At 39.8% G+C, this 22,709-nt stretch overlaps 1 protein-coding gene across 4 annotated transcripts in view; it reads right to left on the reverse strand.

The window, feature by feature from the left end:
• Positions 1–22,709, reverse strand: part of LMBR1 (limb development membrane protein 1) — a 132,179-nt gene that overhangs the window by 88,399 nt on the left and 21,071 nt on the right. For 3 of the 4 annotated variants that reach the window (XM_050942262.1, XM_050942264.1, XM_050942263.1), the window contains exons 2-4: positions 17,378–17,450; positions 12,374–12,413; positions 3,408–3,547 (exon numbers count right to left, since the gene is read on the reverse strand). In XM_050942262.1, the coding sequence (XP_050798219.1) occupies positions 3,408–3,547; positions 12,374–12,413; positions 17,378–17,450 (253 nt within the window). Of the gene's footprint in view, positions 1–3,407; positions 3,548–12,373; positions 12,414–17,377; positions 17,451–22,709 lie in introns of those variants that run through there. The other variant, XM_050942267.1, reaches the window with a different exon arrangement.

Genomic DNA, 22,709 nt, shown 5'->3' on the forward strand with positions numbered 1-22,709 from the left:
AGTAATAGTTGAAAAATTACTGGAAAGTACAGTCTGCAGCTCAATTTGTTTTGCAGTTCACTGCCTCATCCACTATATAACACCCGAGGAACTCAGTGCTATTGTTTCAAAAACTGAACAGTACTTGGCTATTAAATATGTATTTCAACAATTTAGTCAAGAGAATTTGTTAGTCTACTATATCTTTGTTTCATTACAATACTTAAAATAGTATAAATTTACAACAATGAAAAAGTATCAGATATCAAGAATTGTATGACAGGCTGCAGGAAAATGATACATTATACTTATCTGAGAAACAGTGAGTGACCCTGTATCTAAAGATTCTTACACTGCATACACAAGGGGACAGAATTATGGAAGTTAAGGCAAGCATTTCCTGACTTCAGCACATAAGAGTGCAATCTTAATGTTCTCTTCGTTATTTTTTTTAAAATAACACTTTCTAATTACTTTTGAAAGAAAACAGAAAAGAAATTTCATAATGTGACTAGGCACCATAGGAACACTACATCTCATACACCTAATAAAGTCCACATGAAGGAGCCCATCTCCAGCAAGCATTATAAACTGCGAAGCATTTACTTCGCCAGCCATGTAATAAATAAGATATACATTCCCATGGCTTGATCCAAATTACACTGAAATGCACAAAGTCTTTCAACTGACTCCAGAGGCATTTGGATCAGGTTCTCACTAGGCACTTTCACTAAATTTTGCAAGCTAACTTAGGTTCTACACGAGTGCATTTACTACTTTCACATGAATCATTGTTAAACTATACACACATAGTCCACTCATACTGTAAGCACAAAATGAGATTTTCAAAACTCATTGCTTAGGGCTGATCTACACTCCTGCAGTAAATCGATCGAAGTTACGCTACTTCAGTTATGTGAATAGCGTAACTGAAGTAGACGTAGCTAGATCTACTTACTGTGGTGTCTGCACTGTGCTGTATTCATGGAAGACACTCTCCAGACAGTAGTGTAGACATGGCCTTACTCAAATCAAAACAAAATATTAACTGGAAAATTCAAAGGCACTTCTCCTAAAGTAGAGCTTTTTTTTTTGTCAAATTTCAATTTTTCAACCTCAGCCACTTTGGTGCTACAGCTCTTCTAAAAGAATTTTTAAATGATAATTTTAAATTATATGAGGAAGTATTTTCCCCCCACTCTCCTATACAAAAGCAGCAGAATGACTTTTGCTCAAATTTTTCACAACATTTCACCTTCGGCCAGAGGAGGGAGTATTCGCTCTCTGACAGGATTATTGTTCTCATTTAGTAAAACGTTTAAAACCTATGTGGCTGACTGGTTACACAAAGGAGGTAGAGAAGGAAAGAGCTGCTCTACATGGTATAGTCCTGCTTCCCCTGGAATTAAAATCCCTTTTTTTCCTAAGAATAGAGGGGCAAGGAATGACTATCTTACACTGGTAAAGTATTGTATGTCAGTAGAGACATAAAATTAACCAAATCTAGGTATCATAAGGAAGAATTTCAACTAGTTTTGGGAAAGTGGGGAGAGAAGAAAGGAAGGAAACAAAGGAAAAGGGAATGCTGCCTTAATATATTCCAAGAGCCAGAATATTTAGTTTGCTGCAAATTTCTTAGAGGTTCTGTTTTTGTGTTTGTCTGTTGTTGGGGCGGGGGGGGGAGGTTGTTTTTTTAAAGTTAACTTACAATTAACATACAAAAGCAAGATTAGATGGTGCCAGAGAGATAGGTGAACAAAGTCTAAGTCAGAGTACAGACCTTAGAGGAGGGATTTGAAGAAGGAAAGGGTGAGATGCTTGGCACAGGGGAAGAGGGAAATCATTCCTGATGTAGAGGTGAAAAGGCACAGTAATAAGTGGGTGAAGGACTCAAGAATTAAGAAGGGGTTTTAAAGCAAGGCACAAGATGATGATCAGAAGGAAATGGAACCAACATGTAGGCAAACACAGCCAAGTAAAATTTCAGGCCAGCATATCTTAAGCTTCTGCACAAGTCTCACTGGAGATCACAGAGCCTAGGCAGTGCCTGGCAACCAAAAGCATCATATCTATGAGCCAGCTGTATTATCTCAGATTGGGTGGTTTGGTGCAGCTAAGATGAACATAAAGCAAGAACCCCTCTGAACTGGATGCATGGGGTTTAGTTCTGGGATTTCTAAATTCCAAGCCTAATCAGGCCCCATTACCTGACCCTACTATATCACTGCCTGTCACATGCAGAGGATAGGGATACTGCAGGGAAAATGCAACTGCTCTAATTAGATGAAGAGCTTAGGGCACATGTTCAGAGACAATGGCTTTCAACATAGAGCAGAAATAAAGGGGCATAAGTGACTCAGGTTAGTGAAACATATGGAAATTCCCAATAGCAGGAAGGAACAGCTTGTCTCAAATTCATTTAAGAGATCAGCTTTTCACAGCCACTCTTCTCCAGTCACCCACTAGAGAAATGATCCCTGAAAGCATAGTCTACTACACTCTAGGCTTAACCAACTAGAAAGTTTACCTTTTAAAATATTGGGACTCATCAGAACCGCATATCAATCTTAAGCCTCATCATCATCCAGCACACTGTCTAAAGTAGAAGTGGGTACCTCTGCTTTTTGATAACTCAGCAAATAGCTATCTTTTCTATTAGCAAGTTGGCCCCTGACATCACAAGGTATGTTTTTTCCTCCATTAAAACATCTAAATCCAATGACAATCACCAATTCCTTACCAAGATGCATCTTCAAACTGCAATATGTTAGCTATCAACTATATATCTGTAGAGCATTATTTGAATTCTGGCAGTGCCCAAAGTGCTAGACATTGTCAACACACAGGGAGACCAGACTCTACCTTGACCAATTTCACTTTAACAAAATACCATAATAAATGTGGCAAGATCAAAATATATAATTTTATATACATGATTTACTTTTAAAAATAAAAGCAGCTAAAAGTCACTGCTTCTCAATCCATTCATTGTAGCTGGCAAGTTTCTTGTATGAACCATAAATGAAAACACAGATTTTTACGTCCATATTCCTTTTTAGCTCACTGAACATTACAATTACAGGTGAAAGAGAAGTCTTATTACACATTTCCAAGTTACTTCACTTCCTGTAAAAGCAGTTCTTATGCTATACATGTTTCTGTATTCAAGAACAGTAGCTTTTGGGTTGCCTTCCTTAGTCGAGACAACCCTCAAAATGCCAGAATGGTGATGACTTGTAAACTTGCTGCTGTTCATTAGATTACAAATGCTTAATTTATCAATGGCATACAAACCAAGAACATTTACAACTTTAAGCCATTATGCCAGTAAGTATATAAAAGCAAAAGGATCACTCAAAACCAGAAATGCACTGGAAGTGGTGTTATCTGTTAAAATGTGCTTTTAATTACATTATTCAAGTACTAACCATGAATTAGAGAGCCATTTAACCACTGAATATAGTAGTTTTGTGGAAAAGAAAGCAGGATCTCATTGCTGATTATTGAAAAAGGTAGAAGCAGGACGGCACCAGCTGAAACTGCAAGAGTGAAGGTACTCAAAAACAGCCTGGAAGTCAAAGAAATGTATCATTGTTACTGCCCATAAAATAACATGTTTCAAACAACAAAGTAGTTAACCTAATTCATGATGCTCATCAGAAAAATGTATCAATTTACACTACAAAAATGCACTAATTTTGAAAGGTCATATTTACAAAAGAACATGCCTGCATCTTTATTTTTCAGAGATCAGGTGGTTTACAGAAGTTAATATATATATAATATATATTATTATAATTAAAAAATTCATTCTTGAAAAAAATATTAGGATTTTTTCTTATCTAGGTTTGGAATACATTCATGATCCAAGCTCTATTAAGTATTTCGACATATAATACTTTTGGACAATATACCTTTCCTTAAGACTACTCAGGAAAGTGGTGAGATTAGGGGAAGGAGAGATTTAAAGATTCCACTCACTGGTTCAAAGTGAATTAATACAACTGTTAATCACTAAAAATGTCAACAGGATCACATTTGAACATGACTATTTAACCATGCAATTGTAGATTTACTGCATTTCTTTCCATACAAAGCATGGACCCATTATCATTTGACAGACTAAAGATTATTTTTCTTGGTTAGATAACAGAATGAAGGGAAACCTCAACTAAAAATAAAATACACATTTAAAATTTTGAAGGGAAAAGTATACTGAGCTGAAATACTCCAAGAACAATTTATAATAAATACCATTCTTTGGCTTTTAACAGAATTATACCTTTTCAGGAACACAACACCAACCAAAAAGTTTATTAAAGTGTAAGTCTGATACTAAAATGGAACTCTATAATAATTTTCTAAACTGCATAACTGAAAATTAAGATATCTATTGGAATAAGATGCTTACAGGGAAAGTGTCAATAATGATATTGTTTGACTGTAGAATTATTTTCTTCTACCCCCCACTCTCTCACAAAGACAGTTCATTTCTACAAACCCTTACTCATTCCCACAGTCATTGTTTACAAGTACTTCCACTACAGTCAATTTAACTACTTTTATGATGAAGGGTTGTAGGATCAGGCCAGTATCTAGTAAGTGCTTAAAAGATGATTACATAATTTAGGGTCAAAATTTGTTGGACCACAACAAAGTGGTCCTAAATAGCCATCCAGAATCCTATAGCATTAGTTTTCTTTAACCAAAATCCTGATGATTACTATATGTGAAGCAGTATCAACCTGTGTGTTTGTGAAGTTAAAGTTTAATTAAAGATAATAAGCATTCACAGCTGATGAACAAGAGAGTTTAAGATCATTAGAAGAGGAGGCAGCTTATATTACATGTATACATACCATCAGCAATTCTTATGGCTTCATATTTAATGAAAAATTAACATTAAAATTTAGCTAGCATAAAAAATATTGTCGTGTACACAGTTACTTCTTACCTTATTAATTTTACAAAAAACAAGTATCACTTGAAGATTCCAAACCTGAACCTGAGGTACTGCAGGTACAAAACAGACAGCCTGGCTAAAAGGTGTACATTTTCTCACAGATGCAATCTAGTTAATCTATGCTGCATGCAGAATTGTAGTGATGTCGGTCCCAGGATATTATAGAGACAAGGTGGGGGAGGTATTATCTTTTACTAAGCCAAATTCGGTTAGTGAGAAACACGAAGACATATATTTCACCCACCTGGTCTATCTAGTTAATCTGTAATTTACAGAAGGAGTTCCTCATAAACCCATTGTGTAACCCCCTGAAAAGCAAGAAAGGGGGCTGGAATAGACCACAGTCAACAAGGCAAAATAAAATAGCCTAAGCCTAAAGTTTGCAATTAAGTCTATTCTCTCTCAGAAAGTCCTTTCACTAAATTACCCACAATCTCTCAAAACTAGTCAGAGTTTGAAATTCTTAGTTATACTTATTTAATATTTCATATTGTTTCTCAGATATGTTTTTCAGTAATACTTAAGTGATTTTTTGGATTCAAAGCTCGTGTCATCACTACTGATAGGGGAAGTGTGGTTTCTAAAAAATGCAGCAGTATCTTCATATTTTCACTGTGAAATAAGCAACATGTCCCTCTCTCGCAGCATGCCTGTACTGCTGCAGAAGTGTCACTGCATAGCAAATAGCATCCTACTGCCAGCATAAGGGAGAGTGCTGAGCAATTTGAAAAAACTGTTTCATAATATCTTCAAGACCACAACAAATTGCAAAAAAAGCTATTTCAAGTTTGTAAAGAAATAGGGTGAAAGTAAAAAACTGTTGCCTGCAAAAGATTTTATCTTTTTACAAATGTTTTCTGTTTAACAGATAGGGAACTAAAGTGACACTGACACCAGTCAATCAATTTAAAGAAAAATTCAATAGCAAGAAATGCTAAATTGCAGGAATAGATCCTGAACTCAGCTAAGAACTTAGATCCTGAAGCCTAACAATGGAAATAAATCAATGCCAAACAGCAGAAAGTCACACCTCAGGAAGCTTTCCCAAACATGATTTGACTTTTTATTTTGGGTAAGGGAGGGGGGAAGCCCTAGGCAAAGAGAGCACAGAACCGGGAAGCTAAGACATATGACTCCATACAGTGGCAATCTTCAGAGATAATTGAAGAAATTGATTATAGTAAGCCAATAAACCAGAAAAGGGTACAGTGCAAAGTCAAGGGACTTTGTAAACAAGACCTGCGCTACTTAAGATCTTTTTTGAAAAGTACTTCTTTTAAGGAGATGAACATTTAAATTCTTCAATACTATCAAATCCCACAGTGACTACGTAGGTGTCTTTCTGTGAGTGCATTTGTGTGCTTAATGTAACTGTCACAAGCGTTACATATTATGTTTTTAAAATATTGAACAAGACAATCCCTTTGATGCTAATTATTCAATGAAATGTTTAACTATAAAGCAGATCATATGAAAGTTTAAATGGACAGTAAAATTAATTTATTTTTAGTTGAAGTTTGGTATGATTATTATCATGATTTGACTTGCAATGGAGGCCTCATGGGATTTCCCCAAACACCAGAACAAACAACTGAAAGAGCCACATTTAGTTGTCCTTAAGTGGAAGCAATGGTTAAAAGATATTTGGAAGGGAATAATTTAGGTAATTTTTACCATTTAATATATATATTTATAACATATTTTTGGCAGCAATAGAGAAGATGTTGCCTCAAGAAGGAATACGAATAAGTGTTACATGAAAACAGGATAAATGCATAAATAATGTTATGCTTAAATTAAGTGTATAAAGCTTTCTCATCCTCATTCTTAAGTCATTTGTATGAGTGATCTGATCTTTCCTGTAACGCCTACCAAAGAAAGTAGACTGCCTACCAACTAGAAGTATTTGAAAAAACGCTCTGATACCTGGCATCAGACCATAGACAGAAGGAGTAACTCTGTCAGGTGTTTTTGACCTTACAGCAGATAGCTCTGGTCTTGACCTGAGCAAAATCCCTTCTGGTTAAAAAAAAAATAATAATCACAGAACACCATTAAAGCCTAACAATGATTAATTGTCACAAAAACTCCCATAATGCTTGTCAGATCAGAAAGAGAAACCATGAGTCAAATGCTATATCTACAAACACTTGAGCATCCATTTAATATCAAAAACTGAAGGTGAGAATAACCTGTCTACATCTAAACTTTAAATTACTTTGCTATGACAAATGTGGTCTCTTGTTTCAATTATTTAGAATATTCTAAAGTTAATCCTCTGCACTGTCCACAACAAAATAACTACAACTCAGTCCCAAGTAATGCAAGGAGCTCTACCCAACTGATCACCGCAATGTCTGCATGGAGCCCCAGTGACTTCCCCAGTGCCTGTGAGTGGATCAGTACATATGCTTGAAGGTGTGTGTGAAAGTGGGCATGCAGTGGCCCTGAAGAAGAGAATAAGACAAGAAACTAAAAAGTAGTATAAGAAAAGGAGGTTAAGAAGTCTTTGGGGAGAAATGGGGAGAGAAAGAAGATAGAACAGGAGACAATACAGAGGAAAAAAGGAAAATCTATAGAAGGAGGAGGGAGAGTGGCAAGAGAAGAAAAAGAAGAAACACCACATTCAGAACAATGAAAGAAGGAAAAGTGGAGTAAAGTCAGACATGGGAAAGAAGGTGTAGTAACAACAAAATTCAGTAAAGCTACACTTTTAAATTGAAAAGGCATGGTCATTTAGGGGCATGCTTACCTATGCATTTTCACCTAGGTTAGTGGGTTCAGTCCTTGTGCTATTCATATATAAGTGGGGGGGAAATAGTGTGTGAATGAGCATAGGAGAGGGCAAGAGAGAATGGAGTGCTGCTAATTCTTGTGATTTTACTGCAAGTACCACAGTAGTAGATTTTTTTTTCCTAAAGCTGCAGATCCTGGAGTCTTGTTACATGGAAATCTCAGCTTTCATTTATACGTCATCATTTCCAGCCCTCACAACTGTAGAGAAGAGCTTGAAAACACAAAACTCTAAAAGACTTGAACATCAGAAGGCAAACAAAGAGAATCCTCAATTTGGTATTTTTTAAAAATTTCATGGTATTTAAGCTAATCACATGATTTTTGAATGAGTGGGGTTGGCAATATTAGGAATGGGAAGAGAGGGATAAAGTGAATAAGGGAAGAGGGAGAAGGAAGAGAGGGATCTGGACAGAGGAGGAAGGAGAAGGAATAAATGAGGGGGGGAACAGTGAATAAAGAGAGGGAAAATAATGAGGACATTTGGTCTTAATTTAGGTGAGAGTCAGAGTTAATTAAGGCCTAGTCTAGACTATTCAGTTTTGTCGACAAAAGCCAGCTTTCATTGACAAACCAGTGGAGGCGTACACACTGAAATGCTCCTCCTGCTGATGCCAACATAATAAAATCACCTCATTGAGTAGTATAGAGTTTTTTGCAATGTAGTTGGAGCAACAGAGTGTCAGTGTAGACACCTCACTTGATTACATCACCTTAATTGGCCTCCAGGTGTCCCACAATGCCCATCACAACCGCAGTTTGAACTCTGCTGCCCAGAAGGTGCACTGGTCGGTGCCCCTCCCGGGGCCCAGGAAGTTTTGAAATTCCTCTTCCTGTGTGCATGGCATGCACAGTTTACACAGCATCTTCCTAGCTGATCATGCCGGCTTTCTGCAGCAGATGCTCTCCCTTGTAGAGCACACCAGAGCTGTGGAATCTGCTGACTATATGCAGTTGCAGCTTTGCACCAGCTGTAGGAATTTCAATACCTACAGGCTGATTACTAGAGCCATGCATAAAAGAGGCATGAGAGGGACACACAGAAGTGTCGTGCTAAAACCAAGGCATACCAGAAGGCAAGGGAGGCCAACCATCATTCAGGTGCGGTGTCAAAGACATGCTGCTTCTATAAGGAGTTGCACGCCATTCTCGGTGGCGAGCCCACCTCCACCACCAAGAACCCCATGGACAGTCCAGGGGGACTGATGGCAGTGTCCAGTGTACTCAACCCAGACGAGGAAGTAGTGGACAAGGAAGTGAAGCTGGAGGATGATGTGGAGCACATGGCAGGGTCATCCAGGAGTGCGGCGAATCAAGATCTCTTTTCCACTCAGAAGGGGTCTAGCCAGTCCCAGCACTCCAGCTCTGGCGCACAGGATGCAGGAGTGGAGTGCTCATTTTGCTTTGATACTGCACAGTAAGGGACTGAGCTCTGATGTATTTTATTATATGGTACAGGAGGGATGAGGGCCAGAAATTAGCAACAGAGCCTGTCCATCTATGCACTGGGGCCACAGCTGAAAAGTTTGTTAACGTATACAGAGATGTCCCCGGAATCCTTCATAATGATCTCTAGGAAACTTTCCTGTTAGGTATTCTGCAATCCTCTGCTGAAGGTTCCTTGGAAGAGCTACCTTGTTTCTCCTGTGGCTGTAGGAATCTTTGCTGAGCCACCGGGCAATTATTTCTGCAGAAACCAGGGCAGCACACAGGCAAGCAACATACAGAGCCAGACTGAAGCCACATGCATGCAGGAGATGCACTCTTGCATCCTGGGTTACCCTTAAGAATGAGATATCTGGTTCAATACCCTAGCCTGTGGAAAAGTGTACCAATACTCAGAATAGGCTCCCTAAGCCACTTACAGTAACCCCCTCTGCAAACCACCCTTTGTCCTTTCTTGCCCAATCCCCCTTGTCCACCCAACTCTCCCCCAAAACTCAAAGTATTCGGGACTTGTGCTGGCCTGTGTGCTAGACAAAGGATAGTGAGAAAGAGGTGTGTGTAATTTTTGTGATTCATTCGCAGTACTCTTTCTGTTCATTGTTTCTTTGGCTTCTGCAGACGTGCCCTTCAGGAACCACTCCTCCACACCGGTGGAGCACCTCTGCCAGATTAGGTGCCGACCCAGGTGGAGTAAGGAGGATATGTTTCATGAAGTGCTGCAGTCAACAGATGCAGCATACAGCGAAACAAGAGCATGGAGGGAGACAATCAACGAAAGACTCAGGCTGGACAGCCAGGAAAGGGCACAGGGGCAGAAGCGGATGATAAAGCTCCTGGAGGGCCAGACAGAAATGTTGAAGTTCCTCATTAGCCTGCAAACTGAGCACATCCATGCCTAACTCCCCGTCCAGCCACTACAGAACTCCAGTCCATACCCTCTCCAAATGCTCCCATTGCATTCCACGCAAGTTCCTGGTTCCTCACAGTACCCCATGCACACCCCATGCACTCCACGCCTAGGGACTGGTTTCCCAACAAAAGCTGTAGTTGCACTCAGCTGGGAGAGCCCTCACTGCGAAACTGTTCCTCTTTGCATGTCCCCTGTGTGACCAAAAGTTTGTGTTTTATCCTGTTATTAAACTTGAGTCTTTGAAGTAAAATGAGTCTTTATTTATGACATGCATACATACATCACTCAGTGCTAACAATCAAATAGAATGGCTATAGGTAGGAATATTTGCTCCTTGAAATTAATGCTCAGGAAGCAAGCACTACAGGAGTAATTCAAGGTGGCAAGTAAGCACTGCCTGGCCAAATGCATCACATAAAGACACATTACCGGAAACCATCATCAAAATGCGCCTTCAAAGCCTCCCTGATTCAAACAGCCTCCTCCTGTGCCCCTCTAATTGCCCTTAGGCGGGCTGCTGATTTTGAGCAGCCAGATACATCAGCCTCAGCGGTCTACCACTGGGGAAACTTATCCCCCTTTAATTTGCAAATATTAGCTAGAGTACAGCAGACTGCAATGACCACCAGAATACTTTCCTCATCGAGGTCTATCTGGACAAAGACAGCTCTAGCGACCATTTAATCAGCCAAAGGCACATTCAATGGTCATTTGGCACTAGCTGAGCCCGAAGCGTTCCTTGCTGCTGTCCAGGTTCCTGGTGTAAGCCTCCATGAGTCATGGGAGCAAGGGGTAGGTGGGGTCTCCAAGGATCACTACGAGCATATTTCCACTTTCCCCATTGGCATCTTCTGTTCTGGAAAGAAAGTCCCAGCAATCAGGTTTCTATATAGTCCAGTGCTCCAGAAGATCATGCACCTTCCAAGACCACCCCGCATTTATGTCAGTGAAACAGCTCTGGTGCTCCATCAGCCCATGCAAGACCATAGAAAAGTGGCCCTTTCAGTTGATGTACACTGTCACAAGATGATCGGGGCCAAAATTGGGATATGCATTCCATTTATCACCTTACTGCACTTAAGGAATCCCATTGTCTCAAAGACATCAATTATTTCCTGCACATTACCAAGAAATACAGTCCTTTGCAGCAGGAGGTGATTAGTGACCTTGCACACTTGTATCACCACACCCCTCCCACGGTGGGCTTTCGAACTCCAGAGTGATTCATGACTGACCAGTAGCAATCTGGAGTTGCCAGCTTCCACACAGTGATTGCCACTCACTTTTCCACACTGAGGGCAGCTCTCATTCTGGTGTCCTTGCGCCGCAGAGCTGGAGCAAGCTCTGCACACTGTTCAAGGAAGGTGACTTTGCACATCCAAAAATTCTGAAGACACTGCTCACCATCCCCTACAGACATCACTACGCAATTCCACCACCTAGTGCTTGTTTTCTGAGTCCTGTGGCAAGCGGTTCCGTGAATGCCAGCAGTAATCTTCAATTATTTGTTTCCATAGCAGAAAGCAAGGCAGGCATGTCCCGATTCATTCTGTTTCACAGTTCATGAAATACTGCAGGATCAGTCATATAGTGTTCATAATACTCATCACCAGAATGATCAGCAGCTCAGGATCCATGCTGTCAGGCAGAGATGGCAGGTGCACAGTTTACAAGGGCTGTTGAAAAATGGTACTAAACGAAGCAGGAAGCCCACGAAATGATGGGATGGAAAGAACGACATCATGTCCCCATGATGCACCACGACCTGTTTCCAGAACTCCCAGCAGTGGAGGGGCAGAGGGTGGCAACATGCACAGTGGGATAGCTATCCACAATGCAACACTCTCTCTGTCAATGCAAGAGCAATGACTATGGATGCGCTCAGCTGACAAAGAGCGTTGTGTGGACGTGCTCAACTGATGTTATTAGTGACTTGTGATAGTCAACATAACTTACGTTGACTTAACTCTTTAGTGTAGACATGGCCTAAAACTAATAAGGAAAGTGAATAAAGAGTTTATGCGAATAGGATTAAAGAGCTGTGTTCATAACCTGCCTCAGTCTGTCAATCTGCACGCGTTCATTATGACCTATGTTCTAAACTACAGGTGAAAAACTGCATAGGTGCTCCTAGAAGCAGGGAAATGCTCTAAAATACTGTTTAAAAAAACTGTAATGTTTTTCTCCACATGTGCAGTAAACATTATGCAGATAATTTTGCCTATTTACACTTTACATTATTGCAAATTTAATTGTATCAAGGAACTAAGAAATGTACATACGAAATTCTGTTGACAATGGCATCTTCATCCTCCTGCTCATCTGAAAAATAATTTATAGCAGATTTAGTTTCTACAGCTACCTATATATAAAGGAAAGATGAAAATAAGGTACTAAAATAGAAAAACTATAGGTCAGATAAAAAAATTCTGTATTACTAAATCCAAATGCATTATTTTTGTATTCTGTAGTAGGCATACGTTTTGTAAATTAATGTAACCCATTTCCATTAGTTTTGTAGAAAGAATATTTTTCTTAATGAAAATTAGTGCTCCTTTCCCTCTACCTTTACACTGTCTTTGCTGGTTTCTTAATCTCTTCAATCAAGACAATTAAATAGCATTATTTTGCTCAGGACTAAGGGTCTATCTACACTGTGAAGTTGTCGACAAAACTTGTGTCTTTCATGAGTACTTTAAAAAGCCCCTCCCCCGCGAAGGACAAAAGTTTAGCCGGCACACGTGGCAGTCTGAACACAGCTTTGTTGGCAGGAGCACAAAGCTAACATCGCTTGTGTGGCTGGAAGTATTTAGTCAGCAAAAGTGCCAACTAAGTGTTTATACACACTGACTTGTCGCTAAAAGCTGCATGGTGTAGACAAGCCCAAAGGGTTACCTCTTCGATAGCCTCTAAGATTAGATTAGTGCATTTGGAGGATAGTCATGGCAGAAGTTTCCTTTCTACATCTCTACTCTTCCTTAAAATAACAAACAGCCTTCAAACAAGTTGAGGGAAAAATGGGTTTGAATACATCCTAAGAATACAGGCTAAAGATATATAAGAAACACCAAGTACTGGAAAAATAGTTGTGAATTTTATACGCAGTGAAAAACGGTACACACATGTACAACAAAGAAAAATACATCAGAACAATAATAATAACCTGTCCTTGACAACCAGAAGTGATGATATCACCTCTCATCTAGTCTTAATTCCTCCATGAGCTTCTGGGTTTCTCTTCTGGCATTTTAGGGAATTTTCCTTCTCTTATCCCTTAGGTATTCCTCCTATTTATGAAAGGCTACTACCCAGCTTGGAATCTTTACTTCTTTCTTGTTCTCCTCTATAACCTTATGGACAACCACAGCCCCCTTTTTACGATGTGGCCTCCAAAACTGAAATTCCACTTTCAAGTCAGTTTTTTTCCTATCCCCTTCAAGTTTTCCATGTTGCTCATCCTGCATTGTCAGTTATTTTCCAGGCAAAAGAATGCACAAACTGGTCCACAGCAGAACTGAATACATTTCCAAATTTGGATGTGTCCAGTAACAGGCTTGCTTCACACTCCTACAAAACAATTCCATGCAAGTGATGGGTATAGCCCTCTGTGCTCCTGCCAGGGCAATCATTACATTATGACCTGGTCTCCCAAAATTAAATGTAAACAGTTATTTATGCTTAAAAGAAAGCCATGGCCCAATCCTCAACAGCTTGTGGTAGAAGTGGCAAGCAAGTTAAAAAAGGAAAAATTTTTGGAGTTCTTCTGTCTGAGATGAAACTATTACAATTATCAAACAGCTAATTGGTACCACTGTGAAATCATGACTTCGGAGTTTCCAATTTTGATTGCTTATCCAGGCAACTTTAATTTTCTATAAATGTATATCTTCCTATGGAATAAAAATAAAAATAATTCAGCTTGTGGACATTTGGTAGGTTCTTTTGATTGTTGTAGAAACGTGTTTTGAATTAAAGAGTCCTTTGTGTAATGGCAGAAATGCTAAAGTTGACTTCTACTTGCATGTAAATTAATAAACAATTAAGTATTTAGAACTGTATAGCATATTCTTAAATTTCAACCAAAAAATCTGACATAAAACAACTGTCAGCAAACTGTTTCCATCTCTTAAATGAAAGGATTTTTGAAAAGGGCACATTAAGGAAAAATTTGCGGGAAGTTGTAGGGATCTATTTTATGTTTTTGAAGCACATGGAATAGTCATTTGTTTGCTCAGCTACATGAATCCAGTCAGTATGTTGTCACTGTCCTTAAAAGCGGCATAGCAAGTACACAGACACAATCAGCTCAGAGGAGCACTAGACAGTGGTCTCTGGCTGACTAAATTAGGCAGAAAAGGAGGGCAAGCCCATCTATAAGCCTTTTTGTGCTTTCACAACGCTCACTTTGAGAGAGATACAGTAGCTTGTAAAGAACAGGAAAGGAAAGAAATTACTACACTGGAAAGACTTGAAACTGAAAGAGATCTACAGGAATCCTAGTGAAGAGATTCAGCCAGAGTGGAAGCCATCTTCCAATACTCAAGCTGCCCTTTTGCCAGACCTGGTATCCATGATGTAAAGCACTGCAGTCACAGACTAGTAAACCCTTCACCTGAATGAATCCTAACAAGAAAACTCAGGGCTGTGGAGCAGTGCTAAGCAATTGGCCGTGTTTGCCCACTTGCCCTGGCTACCTCAACTGTTAAGAGAGGTGTGCATATAGCTGGCACCATCCTGAGGAATACAGTTTTCTAAACTGCCTTTGAGATAGGGGCAGTAGTGAATGGGATGTTTCAACCTCATGAGCTGCTCCCTCCATCCTGAGACCTGTCATGTCACCGAACGGGCTCTGTGGAGATGGGGGAGACCCTGACATCAGTACCCCTCTTCCCCTCCACAGCAAGCAGGAGGCTCCGGGGAGCAGCTCCAAGGCAGAGAGCAGGAGCAGCACAGTGCAGTGGTGTTGCAAGAGAGGCACACCTGAACTGCCCGGCACTTCATAGGCTGCTGGGCAGCTGCTACACAGGGAACTTAGGGGAGCTGATAGGGGGGCTGCTGGCCCACCCTGGTTCCAAGCCCCCACCCGCTAGCTCCAACAGACTGCTCTTCCTGCAAGCAGTGGACAAAGCAGGTGGCTGCCAAACAACTTTATAAGGGAGCATTGTGCAACTTTAAACAAGCGTGTTCTCTAACAGATCAGTGACGTAGCGATGTAACAATGTTAACCAGAACGACGTTAAGTGAGGAGTTACTATACCATCATGGGGAACAAGTATTAAACAATGGACTTTTGAGTCTAGCAGAATAAAATATACCATAATGCAATGGCTAGACGCTGACTCTAGACAAATTCAGACTGGAAATAAGGTGTAAATTTTTAACAATGAGAGTAATTAGTCACTGGTAATTAGTCAAGGTTAGTGGTGGATTCTCCATCACTGATGTTTTTTAAATCAAGATTGGATGTTTTTCTAAAGGATATGCTCTAGGATAGTGGTTCTCAACCAGTGGTACGCGTACCCCTGGCGGTACACAGAGGTCTTCCAGCAAGTATATCAACTTATCTAGATATTTGCCTGGTTTTACAACAGTCTACATAAAAAGCACTAATGAAATCAGTACAAACTAAAATTTCATGCAGGCAAAATAAGAAAGTCAGCAATTTTTCAGCAATAGTGTTCTGTAACACTTGTATTTTTATGTCTGATTTTGTAAGGAAGTGTTTTTAAGTGAGGTGAAACTTAGGGGTATGCAAGACAAATCAGGCTTCTGAAATTGGTACAGTAGTCTGGAAAGGTTGAGAACCACTGCCCTAGGAATTATTTTGAGGAAGTTCTATGGCCTATGCTACACAGGACATCAGACTATATGATCACAACAGTCTCTTTTGGCCTTAGGATCTATAATCGATTATTTCCTTCAGGGACTGAGGACAAGGAGGGTAGTTTTGTAAGAAACAGATTTAGGAAAAATGCTGAACTAGGTCTGCTTCTGAGCACTGGGGCCACTAAAATCAAGACTTCTTTTAAAAGAACGCCACTACTTCCCTCTGCAAACCCCAGAAGTAGGCCAGCCTACCTCTATTATATTCACTGCTTTGCATATTCTGCTTTATTACACATAGCAGTAATGAAAGGAACTTATAGACTTGTATCCTGTAAGACAATGGCTTCAGCAGTTAGGATGAGGCTTGAGGCCTATGAACTTTGGCATAGATAAATTTAGGTAAGCCATGTGTTTTGGGGAACTGGAAGTAGAATGTAAGGGGGAATTCTGTCCATAATGACATCAGCCAACCATAAAAACATGAACTAACACCAGCTTCTGGAAGGTTTTGGATGAAACATCCAACCGCTAGAGTATCATGGCAGTGAATTGATGTATAAGATAATGGGGTGAAATCATAAATACACTAACCTATGGAAGAAGGACACTTTAACATTGGTAAGAGGAGAAATACAAATGAGGAAGAGGGGAGAAAGCCCTACTGAATATGCATTAGGCATGGTAACATCAGTGTAACATGTTATAAAAGTGGCATCCCAGAGCAGTACGAGAGGGAGAGATGTAGCCCTTGCGAGGGGCCAGAATGATGGCCACTGGTGAAGATGAGGAAGTTGACAACGAGGAGGAAGATAATGACTAACATTTTAGGTTGTTCTGCAAGGGATGGTGTGAGTATGGATGTTCAGATGTACTTTTGTATTATCTCTATCTACTTTACTGAGTGAGAATGTGCGTGACTTTGCTAAATGTATTAATAAATTATTTATTTGTAAATATAGAAGAGTTCCTATAGTTTGAGTGTTGCACCTGTGCACATCAGGGTTCCCAACTATATAATAATTTTAATAACATGGGGCCTGATCTTGGACAAGAACCTATTTGGCCTTAAAGTGATAAATTGGGATTTTTATTTATAATCTATAGATCAGGCTACAAGTGAAAATGCAGATGAGCATCTTAAGTTCAAAATTTGGTGTTAGGGATCCAAGCTGGGGGCTGCTTGTAGGCTTCCAATTCAGATTCATAAGAACTCAGGTGAGAAGAAAGCAGAAGAGAGTTGAAGGCAGGAGGAGAACGGAGTATGTGACAGCTTTGAACTATCCCTTCTCTCCTCTCCCAAATTTGGTCAAGTGACATTTAAAAATAATATATTTGGTCAGCAAGGTGACAAGACTGGGCACCACTGATCTACAGCAATTCTCTTTGGGAAAAAAAAGTTATACCCACTCATTTTTTAAATGGTAATAAACATCAACATTTGAATATTTAAAACTACTTACCTGCTTTCCTTTTGTATCTTGTGATTACAAAATAGGAAACTATGTAGAGAACAGCAAATAGGAGAAAACAGATCTGAAAAAAAGAAGTTTCATTTAATTAGGTTAATGAAAAGTCTGGATTATATTATGCATTTATCAGCTCCCCAAAACTGAAATTAAATTATGATCAAACAGCAAGGAAGTGCTATACTTTAGATTTCTCTATGTGGTTGAGAGCTCAGTTAATAAATGCAACTCAGTTTACTTTGTCAATTATATCAATTTGCTACATTTTTCGATAAATGCTAATTAAACTCCAAATGAATTCAAATGCTAGGGCCAAATGTTTAAAGGGTTAGTACATAAACTCATTTCCAAAAATCCAACTTTAATGCATGAAATTGTTGCTGGTGAAAAAGTCTGATGTCTTTCTACTCCTCAGCAGGTATCAGTCAGCATCACAAAGCCTCCAGAGAATTTGAAAAAGTTCATCAAGATCACTGGTCCCATGCACCAGAAAAGCCCATGATCAAGTTAGCAGAATGCTGTAAATCCAGATTACATTTCATTGGCAGAACTGTATTGGGAAGCTTATATGAGATCTCTGCACACAAAACTTGATCCTACTCATTGGTTATCCTCATCAGCTTCATGAGCAACCAAATTAACGCGGAATTAGACAAACAAAATCCGAGTTCCTACTGCTGTTCCAAAAATTGAAGTTAATTTTGAAAATTAAGCGTTATTTGTAGAGCACAAATGTTAAAACACACTTTTGCTAAAAAAAGTAGTACTCATGTTCTATAAGTGTTACTTATTCTGTTCTTTGTATCTGTTTGCCTTTGAAAATAAAAAACATAAATGCAAAATGATATTTAAACTTAACTGATTAATGTACTTTGTCAGTTAGTGCAATACTGTTCTTCATATGTACTGATATATTATAATAGCTCCTTAAACCAACTGGCAATGTGTATTAAAAACATGAAAGTGAGTCTGAAGATCCATAAACTTCAAGGCACCCTATCCCTTCAGACATTCTAGGGCTGTTACTATTTATTTTTGTGAATATGTATTAATAAACACCTAGCTAAATCATAGCAGAGACAGGTACAGTAATCCAAATGAATGTTAAAAAAAATATGCTATTAAGTGTAAATTGACTCATACAAAGCCCACTTTGCTCCCTAACCCATAAAATAGTTTTAAAAATGGATCTACCTGTGTCTATGATATGTAATATTAGCATAAGGAATCTGTCTTGCTTAGAGCTGAGCTTTAACCTGCATTATTCACCGACTGAGGTCTGCAAAGACAGACATATGCTAAACCGATTCTACAGATAATCAGTTTAACACTTGCTGCTTTTCAGAGTACTATCATCTTAAATCTAGAATGAAGAAAGCTAATAGAGATGGGAAAACAAAAAAGGGCACAGAAATCATGTTGGGATGAAATGTAAGTTATCTGACCTAATCTAGTCCAGAACAGAAAGGAGGATACTGGTTTATCAGAAAGGATGCACAATCAAATAATAAAATCATGACAAGAAATATTAATAAAAATGTAACAGAAAGAGAAACTCATCCTAGGTCTAGTTACAGACCCTTCATAGGAGAAATGGGCTACTAGGAATTTATACCATGTTCACCACTATGGGATCTAGGTGCCTGTAACTTTTCTGTAGACCTCTCATTCCTTTTTAATTGCTTGTATGTCCTTTGTGACCCTGAGTGACCATCATAAGGACAGTCATGGGGGCTAAAAGTATTAACTCCCCACAGTATTTAGCAGGCACAATATACTGCTTGTAAGGTTTCCCAAAACTTCTATTTTTCATATACAAGAACTTCTCTATACAATCTTTCCTCCTAAAAAGAAAAAAAAAGTGCCACACCCACAACTTTCCCTGTTTCCCCTAACCTGGATTTCCCTGAGAATGCATCCCCTTATGCTTTCTAGGGTTGGGTTTGCTCTTTATTCCATTGCAAATGCTTGCCTGCTGCTACCTCTGATGGCTGCCCCAACCACTGGGATTGGCTCCTCCCTTCTTAATTCCTGGAGGCCCACTGTCTTCCCTCCACTAAACCAGGACTGGGCATAACCCTTCCCCTTCAGCTGTTCCTTTGTCTTCACAACTCCCTTATGGGACCACAAAGCAATAGTCCTTTTGCTGCAAGTTAATATATTAACTACTTTGGACATAGTCAATAAATCATTACCCACAAGCACTCCTGCTGGAATGAAATCCAACACAGCCTTTTAGATCTTCCCACTCCAAGGGAACTTCAGCCAAGGCACAATGGTTTTAAATTTTCCAAGTGCCAGTAGTTCAACACTTTCCCTAGCGAGCATGTCGGATTTCTTTACCATGCCTTCTCAGACCAGAGAAATGTGGACTACAGCATCTCTCCAACCTTAGCATTCCTTGTCATTCATCTTGGCAATTTTTAATAAATTCCGTATCAACCTTCAGGATCTCTCCAGACATCTCCAGAGAGGGTGAGGAGGGAGTTCTGTGTTTGTGACAGCCACATTAACCTGATCTGCACAGGGTGTAGGCTAACTTTCCCTTTGCTTAGGGCAGTGGTTCCCAAACTGGGGTTCATGAACCCCTGGGGGTTCACAAAATGTTACAGAGGGTTCTTGGGGAAAAATTCCCTAATGGTGGACAGAGCTGTCCCTAGGAACTCCGGCACCATAGGGCCAGCAGCCCAGAGCCCCTGGACTTTCAAGAGCTAAGCAGATCAAAGCAAGCACATCACACTGAGGAGCAGGGTGACCAGATGTCCCAATTTTATAGCGACAGTCCCGATTTTGGGGGCTTTTTCTTACATAGGCACCTATTACCCTCCACCCCCTGTCCTGATTTTTTATACTTGCTGTCTGGTCACCCTACCGAGTAGATTTAAACTTCAAGACTCCATATAAAAAGTGAAAAGGGAGATGGATATTTTTTGCTGTTTTTAAAATTAAATAGGCAGCTAGTATTGTTTTTAAAATGATTATGAAGACCAAGTTTAAGCTTTGTTGTAACCTGCGTTGTTTGCCTGGACTGCTCAAGACCTGAATGCTTGTATAGGAGGAACTCTTTGAGTTGGCTTCTTAAATACTTTCATGCTGGTTTCACATGATACTCCTTGATGAAACACAGGAGCCTTGTCTTATAACATGCTTAATCAAAGTGATCCAAGATCTCACTTTCATAGCTTGTAAGAGTGTTGCCGTTTTCATAATGTAATAAAAATACTGTAATGATAAATAATAATTAATAGTGTGTAATAAGCATGTCATAAAAACAAATTTTACATTTCCAAGATCACTGCTTTTATAATTTATACTTCGGTAAAGGAGAAAATCCCTGGCAATATTCATTTTTAGGAGGGGGTTCGTAAGACTTGCCAGTTTAGTGAAAAGGGTTCACAGGTTGTTAAAGTTTGGGAACCACTGGCTTAGGGCAATTGTCCCTCAGGTGTTCAGTGGAGTTACATATGTAGCACCTTCTTGAACAGTTCTCCAATGAAGGGGGATCTATGAATGTAATTACCACGAAAGGGTCATTTGTGGAAAGGTGAAAGCCTGAGCTCCCATTTGCCTTACCTTTTCCCAGAAAAGGGAAAGCTTTTGTGCTGAGGACCTGAAGAAGAGCTCTGTGGAGCTCGAGAGCTTGTCTTTTTCACCAATAGAAGTTGGTCCAATAAAAGATATTACCTCGCCCACCTTGTTTCTCTCAATTTTTTTCACTAGTCCTTTATCTGCAATAATTTAAAGGTACTAAAAAGAAAAATCAAATCACTTTGCTCAGTTCAAAAGTTTGAAGATTTAAAATAAAAAAAACTTCTCACCCTAAAGGAAAATTTGAACAAGGAAACCAAAAAAAGTAATACTGCCCTTGTATTATGACAGTGTTCATAAAAACCCAATATAACTAACAAATTCAAAAATTACTCCAATATTAATTCAACAATTAGCATATTTATTCTTTTAAATTAAAATATTTGATTTAAATATAATCAAGTTATATGGAATGTTAAACTGGTATAAAAAGAGGAAGGAGGATACTTCAGACTCTTAACACTAACATATCAACAGATGGGCCCCAAAGTTGCATAGATCTGTGCAGGCAGACCTTTATACCCAGGTAGAGTCCCATGGGAGTAAGTATGACTCAACATGAACGTAAGGGTCCACTGCAAGGAATTTTTTGCAGGATCTGAGCCAGGGCTACCCCAGCCATTTGGGTGTCCTATGCAGCCCCCCCAGTGGGGGGATTGTGTGGGGCCCCAGGCCTCCTCCCTTCACGGTCTGGGAGGCAGGAGCTGGGAGGGCAATTTTGGGGGCCCTGCCCCAGCCGAGTCACTTGGGGGAGCTCCCCCCCCCACCCACACTCACCAGCAGCAGCAGAAGCAGAGCGGGGGGGGGGGAGGGTAAGAAGCAGGGCAGAGGGAGTTGTCCGGGGCTCCACACCCCCTAGGGACAGCCCTGCCCCTTGAAGTGGGCGCAGCCCTTGGGGGGGCTGGCCGAAGGGATAGGGCTGGTCGCTGGGGCTGGTGCTGCCATGTATGCAGCATGCAGCTGCCTTGGGCACCATGAAATTTGGGGCAATTTGGTGCCCCAAGCAACTGCATATGCTGCATATGCCTAAGGACAGCCCAGATCAGAGCCTTAGTTGTCAACATACCTCTTTACTCCCCAAGTGCCATGCCAAGACTTTCAGGAACTTTTAGAAGCCTGGGCAGGGCACAACATGCTCACAAGGTTTCTTTACTGTAGACTTTTCCTACTCTCATATACAAGTGTCCCTTCCCTCCCTACCCCCGCCACCCCAACCAATAGCTAAAAGTAGGAAAAAGAAAAGAATATTAATGGCCAGTATCAAATAAATACCACTTATCTGCAAGATGACCACTACTAATTAGAAACTTAAAACTATATATGATACGGCTTAATTTTGTCTATAAAACAGCAATTCTCAAATGAAAGGTGCTATATAGATTAGAAGTACTGTATTCCCTCTCCCGCATAGTTTATTCCTATTGATATGCTATTTACATTTTGAATAATTAAATTGCTGTGTTGAGCAAAACGACTATAGTTTTCAAAACAGTGAGGGTCATTTTAAATAATTTGCCAAAGGAAGTCACTGACATCACTACAACTGCTCACCTGAATACTGTCAAATTATACAGATCATGAAGGGAAACGGAAGTCAACAAAAAATAGATAACAAGGGACAGATTAGAAGAGGACAAACACAGATGAGTAAAGCAGCCTAGAACAAAAGCCATACTCTCTCAAAGAAAGCAGCAGCAGCAGCATGTTACACTGCAATGCAGGAAATTAAAGCTCAAAA

This window comes from Gopherus flavomarginatus, chromosome 2 (genome assembly GCF_025201925.1).
Source record: "Gopherus flavomarginatus isolate rGopFla2 chromosome 2, rGopFla2.mat.asm, whole genome shotgun sequence".
Taxonomy (NCBI): domain Eukaryota; kingdom Metazoa; phylum Chordata; order Testudines; family Testudinidae; genus Gopherus; species Gopherus flavomarginatus.